Here is a 13,147-nt window from a genome sequence, read left to right as displayed (position 1 = left end):
TTCTTCAAAGTCTTTGAAGAAAGAAAAATTGTTAGATTTGATACAGTCTCTTAATGATCAAGAGAATAAAACCCAGGACTTGGAAATAGAAAGTTTGGAATGGGTTTAAAATTAGAGTAAGGGGCACGGTATTTGTAGCAAATATAAAAACAAGACTTCAAAACTCCCCTTTGGTTTATTTTACTTGGCAAATGTCTCCTCCTCTTTACAGGAAATTAACCAAAGATGTTTCAGAAAAGATGGCTCAAGTAGAAGTGAAATTGTCCGACACAGCTTCACAAAGCAACAGCACAGCCAGAGAACTAGATTCTCTGCAGACAGAAGCAGAAAACCTGGACAACACAGTGAAAGAGCTTGCTGAGCAATTGGAATTCATCAAAAACTCAGATATTCGGGGTGAGCATTTTTTGTGCAAATACGCAGTCCCGGACAATGGATGTAACCCACTGTCTGCCCCCCTAGTACGGCACTTTCAGAATAAAACGCAGTGCTTTCTAATAATCGTAGAGCTTTTTCTCCCCGCGTCTCTGGCACAAATAAGGATTATAGTCCACGCCTACAAACGTGGGACCTGGGACTCGGAGAGCTTAAGACACGGCAGAGGTTCCCCGGAGCGAGCGGCAGAATGGGATCTGGTTCCTGATTTGTTTTCAGTGGATGGTTTAACCACCTTGGCGTTTCTTGGAAATGGGCTCTTTCAAATAGTTCAGAAATCACGATATTTCAGCAAATTCTTTTATATTCAAGAATGTTGCCTGATGAGGAAAGAATTTTTGCAGCGTCAGATCCCACTAACCATCCTATTCTATGCACGATCCTTTATCTTTCTGGCTAGGTCCTCAAAGCCAAAATATGCCATGCTGTTTTATATATGTCATACTAGCCATTTGAGTGCATCTAAATAGTTAAATGACTAGGAAAAGAGAAAAAAATATCTGGATATGTAATCTGCAGGCTGCCTGGCTCTGTTGGCTATTGAGAAAGAACTGGAAGATTGCCTGTATGTAGAAACATCTGCATGACTGAGTTAATTCTGCGGCCAGATGTTTGGCATCCCCCAGAGCCAGGATAGCTGCTAATGGGACAAAGGATAGCCATTGCTCAAGGGGGGAAAGTTCTGTTTCTTCACAAAGATTTTAGTCCCTGAATTTTAGAGCAGAACCATACAGTAAATTGAGGGCAGCAGACACCAGATCCGGGCGTCATTCCTGAGACCGAGCACAAGAGGTTTCACTGCGGGAAATTTCATTTCGTGCCCTAGGTGCCTTGGATAGCATTACCAAGTACTTCCAGATGTCTCTAGAGGCAGAGGAGAGGGTGAACGCCTCCACCACAGATCCCAACAGCACCGTGGAGCAGTCGGCGCTCACCCGGGACAGAGTAGAAGACTTGATGATGGATCGAGAAGCCCAGTTCAGGGAGAAACAAGAGGAACAGGCCAGGCTTCTGGATGAACTGGCAGGCAAACTACAAAGTCTAGACCTTTCAGCGGCTGCCGAAATGGTAAGGTTTTTGAGGGTTTGGCCCCAAGGCTATGATGCAATAGGAAGAAAAACCACCCTGTTGTGTCTGTAATCCTGTTCACTTTGCAAATGAACCCACAGAAGTGAAACTGGCCTCCGTTCTGGACCACCTATGGGTGTCCACCACCAAGCCAGATCAGAACAGCATCCGCCTTCCCGACCCCCGCACCTGCCCCACACACCAGCTTCCAGAGGTTTCTCTGTGATACAAAGAATCAGGACTACTTTCCCAGACTGTTACATTGAATTGCTGACTTCTTATTCAAATGCGAACCCTTCCAAGGGTGCACGTCTCTTTTTTCACGTAGTTCTGATTCGAAGTGCGACCTCCCTTCTCTGTGGAGCAATTCGGGAACCATTCTGGGAGAGACTGTTAAAAATTAAAGGAGCACAAGAATTTTTTCCCTGGGTGTAAATCAAAATGTTCCTTTGTTCCAGTAACTTTACCTGGTGAAGATTAACCCTGAGACCAACCGCGAAACTAGATTCATTTCCCAGAAGCTTTTAGAGAGTAACTCCATTCATTTCCCAGAAGCTTTTAGAGAGTAACTCCAGAGCCCATGAAATGGAGACCCGGCAGAAGGCCAGCAAATGCCACACTCTGCCTGTTTCGTCCTCGTTTCCTTATTGTTTTTCAGGGAAGGACACCTACTGAGAGAATCTGGAGGGTACTGTTCACAGACTAGGGCTTGTGTTCTTACGTTAGGAACACAGAGGACAACAGAAGCAGGAGGCAGATGGATGCAGAGAAGCTGGGGGACAGTTGAGGCTTCCTTAGGATGTTGTCTTGAGTGAAGAGCCCCCTCCCTCCCTGCCTCCTTACCTGCCCCACCTGTTCGCTTTCTCTGCAGTTGGCAAACACTACTGACCGCCACTACTGTACGGTGCCAAATGTCATCGATGCCTACAGGGTTATGTGTTATCACACTTTATAGCATGTAGTGGGAATCGAAGTCAGGTAGATCTCCTGTCATGGTTGAGTAGAAACATGGAGGCCCAGAGCAGTGTGTCCACTGTGCTTCCTAGGGGACAAATTCAGTATATACAGCGTGAGGTGACAGTTCTCTCAATCTTCTTTCCTTCCAGGATTGATTCCTTCCTTAGAAATTCTAATAAAAACCAGTAATCACAAATAAAATGCACACACTGAAGTGAAAGCAGCTGGGCGTGCTGAAGGACGTTTGCTTTGGATCAGAGGGTAGCGAGGGAGTGGGGCCCGTAAGAACGGGTGCCCTTTTCCCGTGATTGCTTTTCCATTGGGTGAGCTAACCTAGGGTTTGGCCAGCTTCTGGTTGCTCATTGGATGTATGGAGTTTTCCTGACCTCTCCCTTTACAGGTTGCATACTGACGTTTCTTGGGTAGAGAGGTTTTTGTCCCTTTGTGTTTTTCAAGGACCTTCCGTTCTTTGTGTGTACTCAGCTAGACCCATGTTGGTTTTTTTCATGCCTGTCAGCTGATACAAAACAGATCTCCTCGTGTGTTGTCAGATTGTTTTTAGAAAGCGTCCCTGAGGCCTTGTGCTTTTCTTAAGGTCCATGTTCTTCTAGAGCACAAAGAATAAACTTTCTTTTCTGAAGCTTTTTATGTGCTATAAACCAGATACACGAGAGACTATTAGAGATATAATGGGATTATAATCATCATAAAATTAGGCTAAGGAGTTGAGTATTGAAAAACTTTTTTCTTTCTTAAAAAGAGTACCTTCCTTGCGGGGAAGCACTATCTGCTTTTCACTGCCTCTGTTCAGTGTGAGGGGACAGCTGCACAGTTCTCCCCCTGCTCAGCCTTTTCCATCATGTAGCAAACTTATCATTTATCCATTTGCGTGTGTATGCCATGGTCAGGCTCTGATCTTTGGAAGTTTCTGGTAGGTAAGGAAGAGGAATCTGGGGAAGGAGAACTGTGGGGGGGGGGGCGGGGGTTGCTTATTTGTAAAAGTTAAATCTACCTTTGTTCCTACTGTTTTCTGTTTCCCTCTCATATCTGGAATGTTCTCCCACTTCCCCTGCTCAAATTTCACCAGTCAGCTCATCCTTCCCCGATGACTACAACCCTCCATGGTCTCCCCTTGTCTGCTTTCCTTTCCACTTACAGCATCTGACCTCCTCTTGGCTGTTTTATGGAGAGTGAGCCTGTCTTCCTCACTAGATCTGAAGGTCTAAAAAAAGGCCAGATAAGGAGCCTTCTAGGTCACTCTATGGACCAGAACAGTTGACCATGGTGCTAGGTCTAAAAAAGTTTCTCAGTACCTATTTTTTTTTTTTTTAATCCAATGCTTTAGGATAAAGGGGAAGCATTCTTTGGCTCTCCTCTTGGCAGATTTCAGCCTCGCAGCAGATAATGTTTGCACCCCACACAGCGCCCAGATGGCATTCCAGTTCATCGGGGCAGAAGGCACTGGTGAAGCGTTGTAAACTGTTTCCTTGGCAGTGAGTAGGTCAGCTTATTCCTAAGCTCCGGGCTCCTCTCTCCCCCTTGAACACTGTGTTCCCAAGCGCCCCTGCTGAGGACCACCTACACGCTCTCTGGGGCCACCCAGGCCCTGCACAGCTGTGCTGAGCGGCAGACTCCCTCTCTGAAGGCCAGGGCCTGCTCCCCCTCGTTGCAGACCTGCGGGACGCCCCCAGGGGCCTCGTGTTCCGAGACGGAGTGCGGCGGCCCTGGCTGCAGAACGGATGAAGGCGAGAAGAAGTGTGGGGGACCTGGCTGCGGGGGCCTGGTCACGGTGGCACACGGAGCCTGGCAGAAAGCCATGGACTTCGACCGAGACGTCCTGAGCGCGCTGGCCGAGGTGGAGCAGCTCTCCAAGATGGTAATTCAGTGCACAGCCTCGCTCTGTGGTGTTGGCTCTCACTGACAGGCTGGAGGATCTGGAAGGGAGAGATCGGTTCTCCAGGGTGAAATGAAAGGGGCAGGGCAAGGACATGTCAAGTCTGAAAGTTCCGGCTTTTGTGAGGTCAGGGAAAGAAAGTACACGGGGAGGTTTTCTTCATAGAACATTTAAGAATTTGCTCTCTTCTCATGACAATGATTTGAGATCATTATATTACTTATCATGCGTCCAGGGTTATGAATAACAGATTGAGCTGTACTATAAAAAAATTCATGTTGAGCAATGCAGTGTTTTTCTAAAGCGACCATGTTAACATCGTATTTCATAGGCCACCAAATGTTCTGGAGGAGTTAGAAACAACTGGAGAAAATGTTTATGCCCCAGCCTGATCTGTATGAGAACACTGTGTGGCCAGCTGTAGACGGAGGACTTCCGTCTACAGAGGAACACAGGACAGCTGAGCGAGAGACATTTGTTTCTAAAACCCATGGTTCCAAATGCATAGCTTTTCAGCATCATTTTGTAGGCCATTTAGAGTATTCTGGTCTGCCGTAGAAAGAGTGAGTCGTTCCCTGGGTCATTTATTCCTCATATTTAGGTCTCTGAAGCAAAACTGAGGGCAGATGAGGCAAAATTGAACGCTCAGAACGTCCTGCTGAAAACCAACGCTACCAAAGAAAAAGTGGACAAGAGCAACGAGGACCTGAGGAATCTGATCAAGCAAATCAGAAACTTTCTGACCCGTAAGGAGTTGGTTTTTGACTTTCAGACATTTCTTCCTCTCATTGAATATAAAAAACGTTTAAAAGTCTGTTTGAGAGACCAGAATTCAAGGCTACACTTTAGAGAAAATCAATTCTGGCTGGGAATAAAGTCACATTTCAAAAAAAAAAAAAAAAAAATCCATGTTAAGAAATGTTGGCATTTCTTAAGCTTGTGTGTGTGTAAGTCGTCTCCTCTGATGCTACGCAGACACAGATGGGATACCCACCCAAGTAGGAAATCAAGTCAAGCACACGTGGAGAGAACTGAATTCGGAATCTGTTTGAGGATCTAATGACATTCTGTGTAATCTCATTAGATCCTCAAAGTAGTGGCTTATTTTGATGTTGCCTGCAGAGCTTTGCAATCCTATTATTTGCAGGACATCATACTTCTGGTTAGCTCTATTGCTTCGTGTTCTATAGAGAAAAAGAAAATCTCTAGTTTGTGGTCGAGCTCTTAAGTGTTTCTGGTCACAGTCCGAGTGTTACCAGTAAAGGATGGTTTTGGCCTCAGGTTACACAAAACTTTTAACTGAAGTAGACTTAGTCAAAAAAGATGCACACTGTATCACATAGCATGAAGTTCTGGGGCTCACGTAGAAGGATATCTGCTTTGTTCTCATGCCACTTCCTCCTGGTTACAAGGTGGCTGCCCAAAGTTTCAAATTTGCCACAAAGCCTCAATAATACCTAATGGAAGAAGAGACCACCTGTTGTATATCTTTTAAAGGAAGGAAATCTTCCCCAGAAGCCTAGAGCAGTCATCTCCATAAATCTCACCAGCCAGAAAAGCATCCCATCCCACGCATAATGTCAAATGGAATGGGATTGCCATCATTGGCAGACTAATCAGCATTTAACTCTAAGTTTACCTTCCCTTAGAGGTGGGTGCCTGAACAAAATAGTATTCTGTTAGCAAGGAAAATGGGCAATAAGAAAGGAGCCAATGGTACTCCTTTGGATAGCTTACAAAATATCCTGTGGCAGCCACATGTGATCAAATATTTTCCTGTGCTTAAACCCTGAGGGGTGCATTTTTACGTTTTTTAATAGTTAGAAAAAAAAAACCCTTAAATCAATGGCATGTTCGTAGCTTAACCTCTTGGGCATTTTTCTGACCACTTTTCACAGTAGACATTTGAAATTCCTTGGCTTCTGTGATAATATGCTATCAGATTCTCTTCTCTGACTGGATCTTCTCCCTTCCTGTAACTAGCAGAATCCAGTTAATTTATATAAGGAATATCAGCTCTTTACCTCTGCATTTACAGTACTCTCCTAGCTGTTCTTCCAACCTCACTTCAAAGTTGGTGCTACTCGGGGCGCCTGGGTGGCTGTCAGTTAAGCCTCCGAGTCCTGGTTTGGGCTCAGGTCATGATCTCAGGGTCGTGGGACTGAGCCCCGTGTCAGGCTCTGCGCACAACGCAGAGTCTGCTGGAGATTCTCTCCCCTTCCCCCATCTGCATGTGAGTGCTCGCTCTAAAATTTTACTCTTCTGTAATCTGAACCATTTGCTCTGCTTGACTTTCACAGGACATGCGTGGCCCATACAGTCTCTCCTTCCAGAGATGTCCATCTTCTTTCAAATCCTATTATCCTTCAAAACCTGATCAGTTCCTCGACCTTCCCAGTCTACAGCAAATTCCAGTAGTTACTTTTTCCACATGTAACTACTCAGACTATAAATAGTTACACAGGAAGTGCCTACATCTTGGCGTCACCCCGGAATGTGGGTCACCTGGTGTGCCCCGAAGTGAGTTACGCATCCGTGACTGTGACACTTCATGCGGACCTCTTTGCTTTCCACAGAGGACAGTGCGGATCTGGACAGCATTGAAGCAGTGGCTAACGAAGTGCTGAAGATGGAAATGCCCAGCACCCCGCAGCAGTTACAGAACCTGACCGAAGATATTCGGGAACGAGTTGAAAGCCTGTCTCAGGTCGAGCTTATTCTACAGCAAAGCGCTGCGGACGTGGCCAGAGCGGAGATGCTGCTGCAAGAAGCTAAAAGAGCCAGGTATGTGAAGACGGTGGGGCATTTAGGGGGCTTATGCTGTGTGTCCAGCAGGGAGTAAAAAAATCTTTCTTTAACCACAGAAATTTCTAAGAATGACCTCCGTGAGTCTCTCTGGGTCATTCCAAGAAGGCTGTTCTTTAAAAGAAATGCTTCCTCTCAGAACTTTAAAAAAAAAAAAAAAATTTTTCATGTTTACATAGATCATCTCCTTCTTTCACTCAGCAAAAACGCAACCGATGTCAAAGTCACAGCTGACACGGTGAAGGAGGCGCTGGAGGAGGCAGAGAAGGCCCAGATCGCCGCCGAGAAAGCCATTAAGCTAGCGGTTGAAGACATCCAAGGAACCCAGAACCTGCTAACTTCGGTAAGAGTATAATCCTTCCTGTGGGGGCAGAACACTCACAGACTCTACCTGGAGAGTAAGCGTGTTTGATGGTGATGTGGAAACTCCTACAGCAGTGCATGAAAGGACGGCTCTGATTTCACTAAAGCCGAATGACTCTCTTAGCACGGGGGCTAAAAGCATTATGTTTTCAGGGAAAAAAGGACCCTGAAGGCACTGGAACATTCAGCCCCCTTCACTTTCATAGTGTGTATGTTTTTATCTCCTGTTCCTTCAAGGACTCACATAGACTACTGAATAGTATCGGAGGATAGTATTAATTTCAAAATTTAGTTTTAGGAAACTCCTGCTGTTATAAAGCAGCCCAAAAGCAACCCACGTCGTGAAGACCAGTATCTCAAAATTTATGAGGTGAGCATTCACAAAATTTTACTGTTTTTAAAACTGCTGGAAAGCCATGAAGGTCAAAATGCTTTTAGTCCCCAGTTCTAGATGAACCTAATAGGGATCTTATAGTTGAACCATCTGTTTTGTTCAGAATGCATGGAAGATTTAAAGTAAACTCTAAGCCCAGTGTGGGGCTTGAATTCATAGCCCCGAGATCAAGGGCCACATGCTCTACTGACTGAGCCAGCCAGGTGTCCCAGAAACTTATCATATGCAGAATTCTCTTGACTAGTAAAAGCATACACGAAGAATTTTTCACATGCACTTAATGCTTTATTCTAAAAATCCTATCACTTAAAAGAAATGAAAATATAATTTTCATTTTTCAAAAAGCAGTCCTACAAGCAAATCTTTCCATCCAATTTTAGGAAGTTCATTTGTTTTATAAAAATGGACTCCTCTGATCCCTACCCACCTTCTCAGGATATGCTCTGAAATTAGATGCCATTAGTCTGCATTGTCACACTTACCAGACCAACAACCCCTAATGTTTAAAACCTGGGAGGTGGTCTTTCAACCTGCTTTTCCTACCATTGGTTGTTACAAACCTGTCCTCCCCAGTTCTATCGTCATTGGCCACTTTCCCTTCTTAAATTTTGAGTATACATAAGGCCCCTTCTTGTTCAAGTGTAGAAAAATTACATGTTTCCACCAGACTATGTTCTAAGCCCTTTGATTATTCTGTTTTTTCTATCTCTAGGGTTTTGCAAATTTCTTTGTGTGCTGTTAACATTTTAATGAACTTTAGGTGACTTTATAAATTTTGGGGCACCTGGGTGATGCAGTTGGTTAAGCCTCCAACTCTTGGGTTTTGGGTCAGGTCCTGTTCTCAGTGTTGAGACTGAGCTCTGAGCCGGGCTCCATGCTCTGCTTGACATTCTCTCTCCCTCCCCCCTCTTTGCAGGCACACACGCTCTCTAAAATAAATAAATCTTTTTAAGTTCCGACTCTGAGAAACAAACTGAGGGCTTCAGAGGGGAGGGGGGTGGGGGAATGGGATAGACTGGTGATGGGTAGTAAGGAGGGCACGTATTGCATGGTGCACTGAGTGTTATATGCAACTAATGAATCATCGAACTTTGCATCAGAAAGCAGGGATGTACTGTATGTTGACTAACATAATAAAGAAACATTAAAAAAAAATTAAGTTCCGAAAAGCAAAATGGAAAATACAGGGTTTAATCAAATTATAGGTGGGATATTTGGCTTAACAATGCAAGTGAATAATGATAGTTTTCAGGGACCCTGGGGGACAGGAAGTGTTTTAGGTTAAGAAGCAAAAAGAATCTCTAAACTAGACTATGCTATTAATGAAAGCTTGTCGAAACCGATTCACTCATTTATAAATAAAACTATAAAGCTTATCTTCTAAGAATTATAACAACTACTCCCTAAGAATATTTTTCTATGTTAAATTAATGGGTAAACTTTTAGGTTAACAAATTTTGCCATGTCTATATTGATTAGTTTCAGACTTAATTCTATGGACTAGACCCATCCTTGAAGGTAATTAGAAAAAAAAAAAACACAACAAAAAACTAGGTGCTCAGTGAAACTGGTTCTTCTGTCTTGGGTCAGACTGCTTACCTGAGCTAGCTTTTAAAAATCAACTGTTGACTGATTATTCTTTGAAAAGAGATATGTGGATCCTCTCCAATTACCCAGCTATTTTTTCCCTAAAAGACTATTTATGGATTCCAGATGACATGCCATCTCACGGTCCTAGAGTGACTTTTCAAGAACGTTCCTGGTCTGCCTGTAGTAACACTCAACTTTCCAGGTAGTTTCTGAAGACCCATAGCCTCCCCTCGAGTTTAACATTTAGAGTTGACAAGAAAAATGAAAGGTGACTTGGGAGGTATTATTTTCCCCCCCACATGAATTTGGAAATTTCTGTGGAAATCCTTCCATCTGCTTATTTGTGACCATTGTTTAGCCAAAGCTTGCAGGTGTCCTTAACATGCTTTCTCAACATATCAAGCTGTCTAAGGGCTGGTTCAGTAAGAAGCTTACATGAACTACCAGCCTAGACAGATCATCAGAATTATGAAAAGAATAAAGTTGCTTACTTTATAGAAGATTTCCTGAAATTTTATTTTCCTTTTAGTGATTTTTTTTCTTTGGGTCCAGAGTAAACCAGCATAGCCGTCTTTTACTCTTCCTCTGAACTTGTATTCCTAGCACGCCCTACCACTTGTTGTGAAATTAAGGGCTTGCTGGGTGACTGACCTTATCCTCGTAGATTGAGTCTGAAGCCACTGCTTCTGAGGAGACCTTGCTCAACGCCTCCCAGCGCATCAGCGAGCTCGAGAGGAACATGGAAGAACTGAAGCGGAAGGCGGCCCAGAACTCTGGGGAGGCAGAGTATATCGAGAAAGTGGTGTACACTGTGAAGCAGAGCGCAGATGATGTTAAAGAGGTAGGTTCAGCTTTGTAATTTCACAGCTGTGTTCGTACAGGAGCCACACATCTCCTGGTTGCCTTCCTTGGAACCAGGAAGGGACGCAGACCCAACAGTTACTCATCAGAAATCTCCCCAGTGACCTGTTTTGAAATAGCAGTCGTTAGAGACCCAGATGGAGAAGAGTGGGAGTGGATATGAAGGTGGCCAAGAAGCCTGACCTAAACCCTCATATCCGAACTTGGATAAGGAGACAGAAAAATAAAATTAACTTAGGGGCGGAAGTCTTAAAACAAGCACCCAGAGCTTATTACTTCGGTAATTCGATCAGGAAGGCCTTTATGGCATATGGTAATTACTGGGCCCCTGGAGCAATCTTGAAAAGCAGGGTAGAAAAAGCTGAAGGAGTCCGTCAGAACCACTAGCAGGGAGCTAAATCTCATGTCTTCTACACTCATTCTGACTTAACCACCCCTTGCTTCTTACTGAAAGGTGCTACACTTTGCAGAGAAAATCTCATACAACCCAAATTTTTCATTGGAAGCCAAGTAATGATTAAAACACATGTTCAGTGGGCAAATGTTTATCTCCAAAGAAACCTTTTTACACTTTTAAGGGGAATGTGCCAACTGTTAAATGAATAGTAGGGAGTTATAAACTGAAATTTACAGTAACCTCAAGGAAAAATCTTGACTAAAGTTTTTAGGCATTACAGAAGGGTGACCACCTTCCACCTCTGAAGAGAACCAAACAGTAAGAAAAGTGTACTACCCTGTCCGTTTTTTCTATCATGGTTTGTACTTTCTCACAGTTCTGAGAGTATACGTCTCCCTAGTAGTCTTTTTACAGAGCATTTTTCCAAAAATGGCAAAGACCTCCTGACACTGAAATCCCTCCGTCAATGGCTATTGTTTGAACAGCGTTTCTCAAAAGAAGCACCTGCAACCACCTTGTCAAACCCTCACCAATTTCTCATCTCCCCCTTCCTTACTTCCCTTAAATCTCTACACACCCTACACCAGTCACGATCCAGATGGTCCTATCAGCTCTTCAAATGGATTTTCTGATATCACAGCAAACCACCTTCTTTACCGCCACGTAATTGTCTTGCAACGTCTCTAGAGAAAAATATTAACTGACAGGAGGCTTAGCCCTGGAGACCTGCCACCACTCCAAAATGTCTTTCATTTTAAACACAGTTTCAGAATATTTAATTATTTACACCCATAGCTTAAAGCCTGAGTCCCTTCCGAGCTTGCCACAAGGATACTCAATGTCAAGTGATTACATGTATCCCCTCTGTGTGTCTAAATGGAACTGCAGGATCTGGACAGTGAAGTTGATGAAAAGTATAAGAAGGTAGAGAAATTAATTGCTCAAAAAACCGAAGAATCTGCAGATGCCAGAAGGAAAGCTGAAATGCTACAAAATGAAGCGAAAGCACTTCTGGCTCAAGCCAACAGCAAGCTGCAGCTCCTGAAAGGTGGGTCTCAGGCTCGCGCTGTCACCACGTATTGTAAAATCAAGACCTGCACAGCATTTATTTAAAAGGTTGCAAATCTGTTGTCTTAGGCCTTACGGGCTGAAAGGGTAAGCTGATCATCTGAATATAATTTGCTCAGACCTTTTCTTTTTATGTCCCACAGATTTAGAAAGAAAATATGAGGACAATCAAAAATATTTAGAAGATAAGGCTCAAGAATTAGTAAGACTGGAAGGAGAAGTCCGTTCGCTCCTAAAGGATATAAGCCAGAAAGTTGCTGTTTATAGCACCTGCTTGTAAAGGAGGAGGAGGAAGGGCTCAAAGGGGGCCGAGGTGACCAGAGGAAAAGAGCTTCATTTAAAAAACTGACTTCATGATCTTTAAAATACAACTCATTACCTATACCTATTTAATGTTTTTAATCACATTTTGTACGGAGTTAAATAAAGTACAGTGCTTTTGTATAAATATATATTTGGGATAATTCTTAAATTTTACTGACTTCGTGTTAGTGAATCCCTTGAAGCAAGGATATTTTCAATGTAAGGTGGTTTTATAAACAGACTGCCTCCACGGGACCCTAATTTGTCTATAAACAAGCTATTACCTGTTTGCTATCCTCCCCACATCTGTCTCTCAAACATCACCTCCCGGGGGGGGGGGGTGCCCAGGCGGAGGGGAAGGCTACAGCCTGAGCCCCCATCACCATTTCAGTGGCTGCTCAGTCGCTCCAATCTCCAGAACTCCTCTAAATACTCCTTGCTCTGGGAAAGAGAACAAAAAGCATTTTTTAGAAAATCAGGAAAGTGTGGCTTTTAAGTGTCAGCAATCCTGGCCTTATTCTAGGTGGTGAGGGGAAGGCTGAAATGAAGTCCAGCCGGAGCTGATGAACGTTGGCCCTGCTCCGTTGGCAGAAGCAATCGAAGTGATGCTACAACTTTACTAGATTTCACAAACTAAAGACTCTGCTACAGTCTGTGTGAGGCCAAACCAATCACGAAACACTGATTCCACAGGACAAAGAAAACAGTTGTATTCCAACTGCCAAACCCATGTCAACTTCAGCGCTGAGCTGGCTGGAGGAGGGGCCAAGCCCTAAGTGGTCCTTTTTCCAAATTCTTATTAGAGCAAGACGGTTTCTGTGTACCCCTGACCACCCCCCCACATGCAACACAGCTGCAGCTGGGCCTCAACAAGAGTTACGGAAACAGATGTAATTTAAACAATAAGGCGACCTTCGCTCTCCTTCAAGGTAATTATTTGTCCCTTCATTTTAGGTACAGATCCTACCACCTGGCAACGTGCTTCTACCCCACCCACTACAGCCACTGATTT

General features: G+C 43.9%; 1 protein-coding gene across 1 annotated transcript in view; it reads left to right on the top strand.

Moving 5' to 3' along the window:
• Nucleotides 1-12,284, top strand: part of LAMB1 (laminin subunit beta 1) — a 66,423-nt gene extending 54,139 nt beyond the window's left edge. The window contains 9 exon segments of the mRNA XM_045793474.2: nucleotides 212-396; nucleotides 1,262-1,503; nucleotides 4,133-4,336; nucleotides 4,956-5,100; nucleotides 6,931-7,138; nucleotides 7,361-7,502; nucleotides 10,171-10,347; nucleotides 11,653-11,812; nucleotides 11,976-12,284. Coding sequence (XP_045649430.2) covers nucleotides 212-396; nucleotides 1,262-1,503; nucleotides 4,133-4,336; nucleotides 4,956-5,100; nucleotides 6,931-7,138; nucleotides 7,361-7,502; nucleotides 10,171-10,347; nucleotides 11,653-11,812; nucleotides 11,976-12,112 — 1,600 coding nt within the window. The 3' untranslated portion in view covers nucleotides 12,113-12,284.
• Nucleotides 12,285-13,147: the final 863 nt, after the last annotated feature.

The sequence above is a fragment of the Ursus americanus genome, chromosome 3 (assembly GCF_024610735.1).
Source record: "Ursus americanus isolate L20-20 chromosome 3, mUrsAme1.1.p, whole genome shotgun sequence".
Classification (NCBI taxonomy): domain Eukaryota; kingdom Metazoa; phylum Chordata; class Mammalia; order Carnivora; family Ursidae; genus Ursus; species Ursus americanus.
This window is presented reverse-complemented; position numbering and strand designations above follow the sequence as displayed.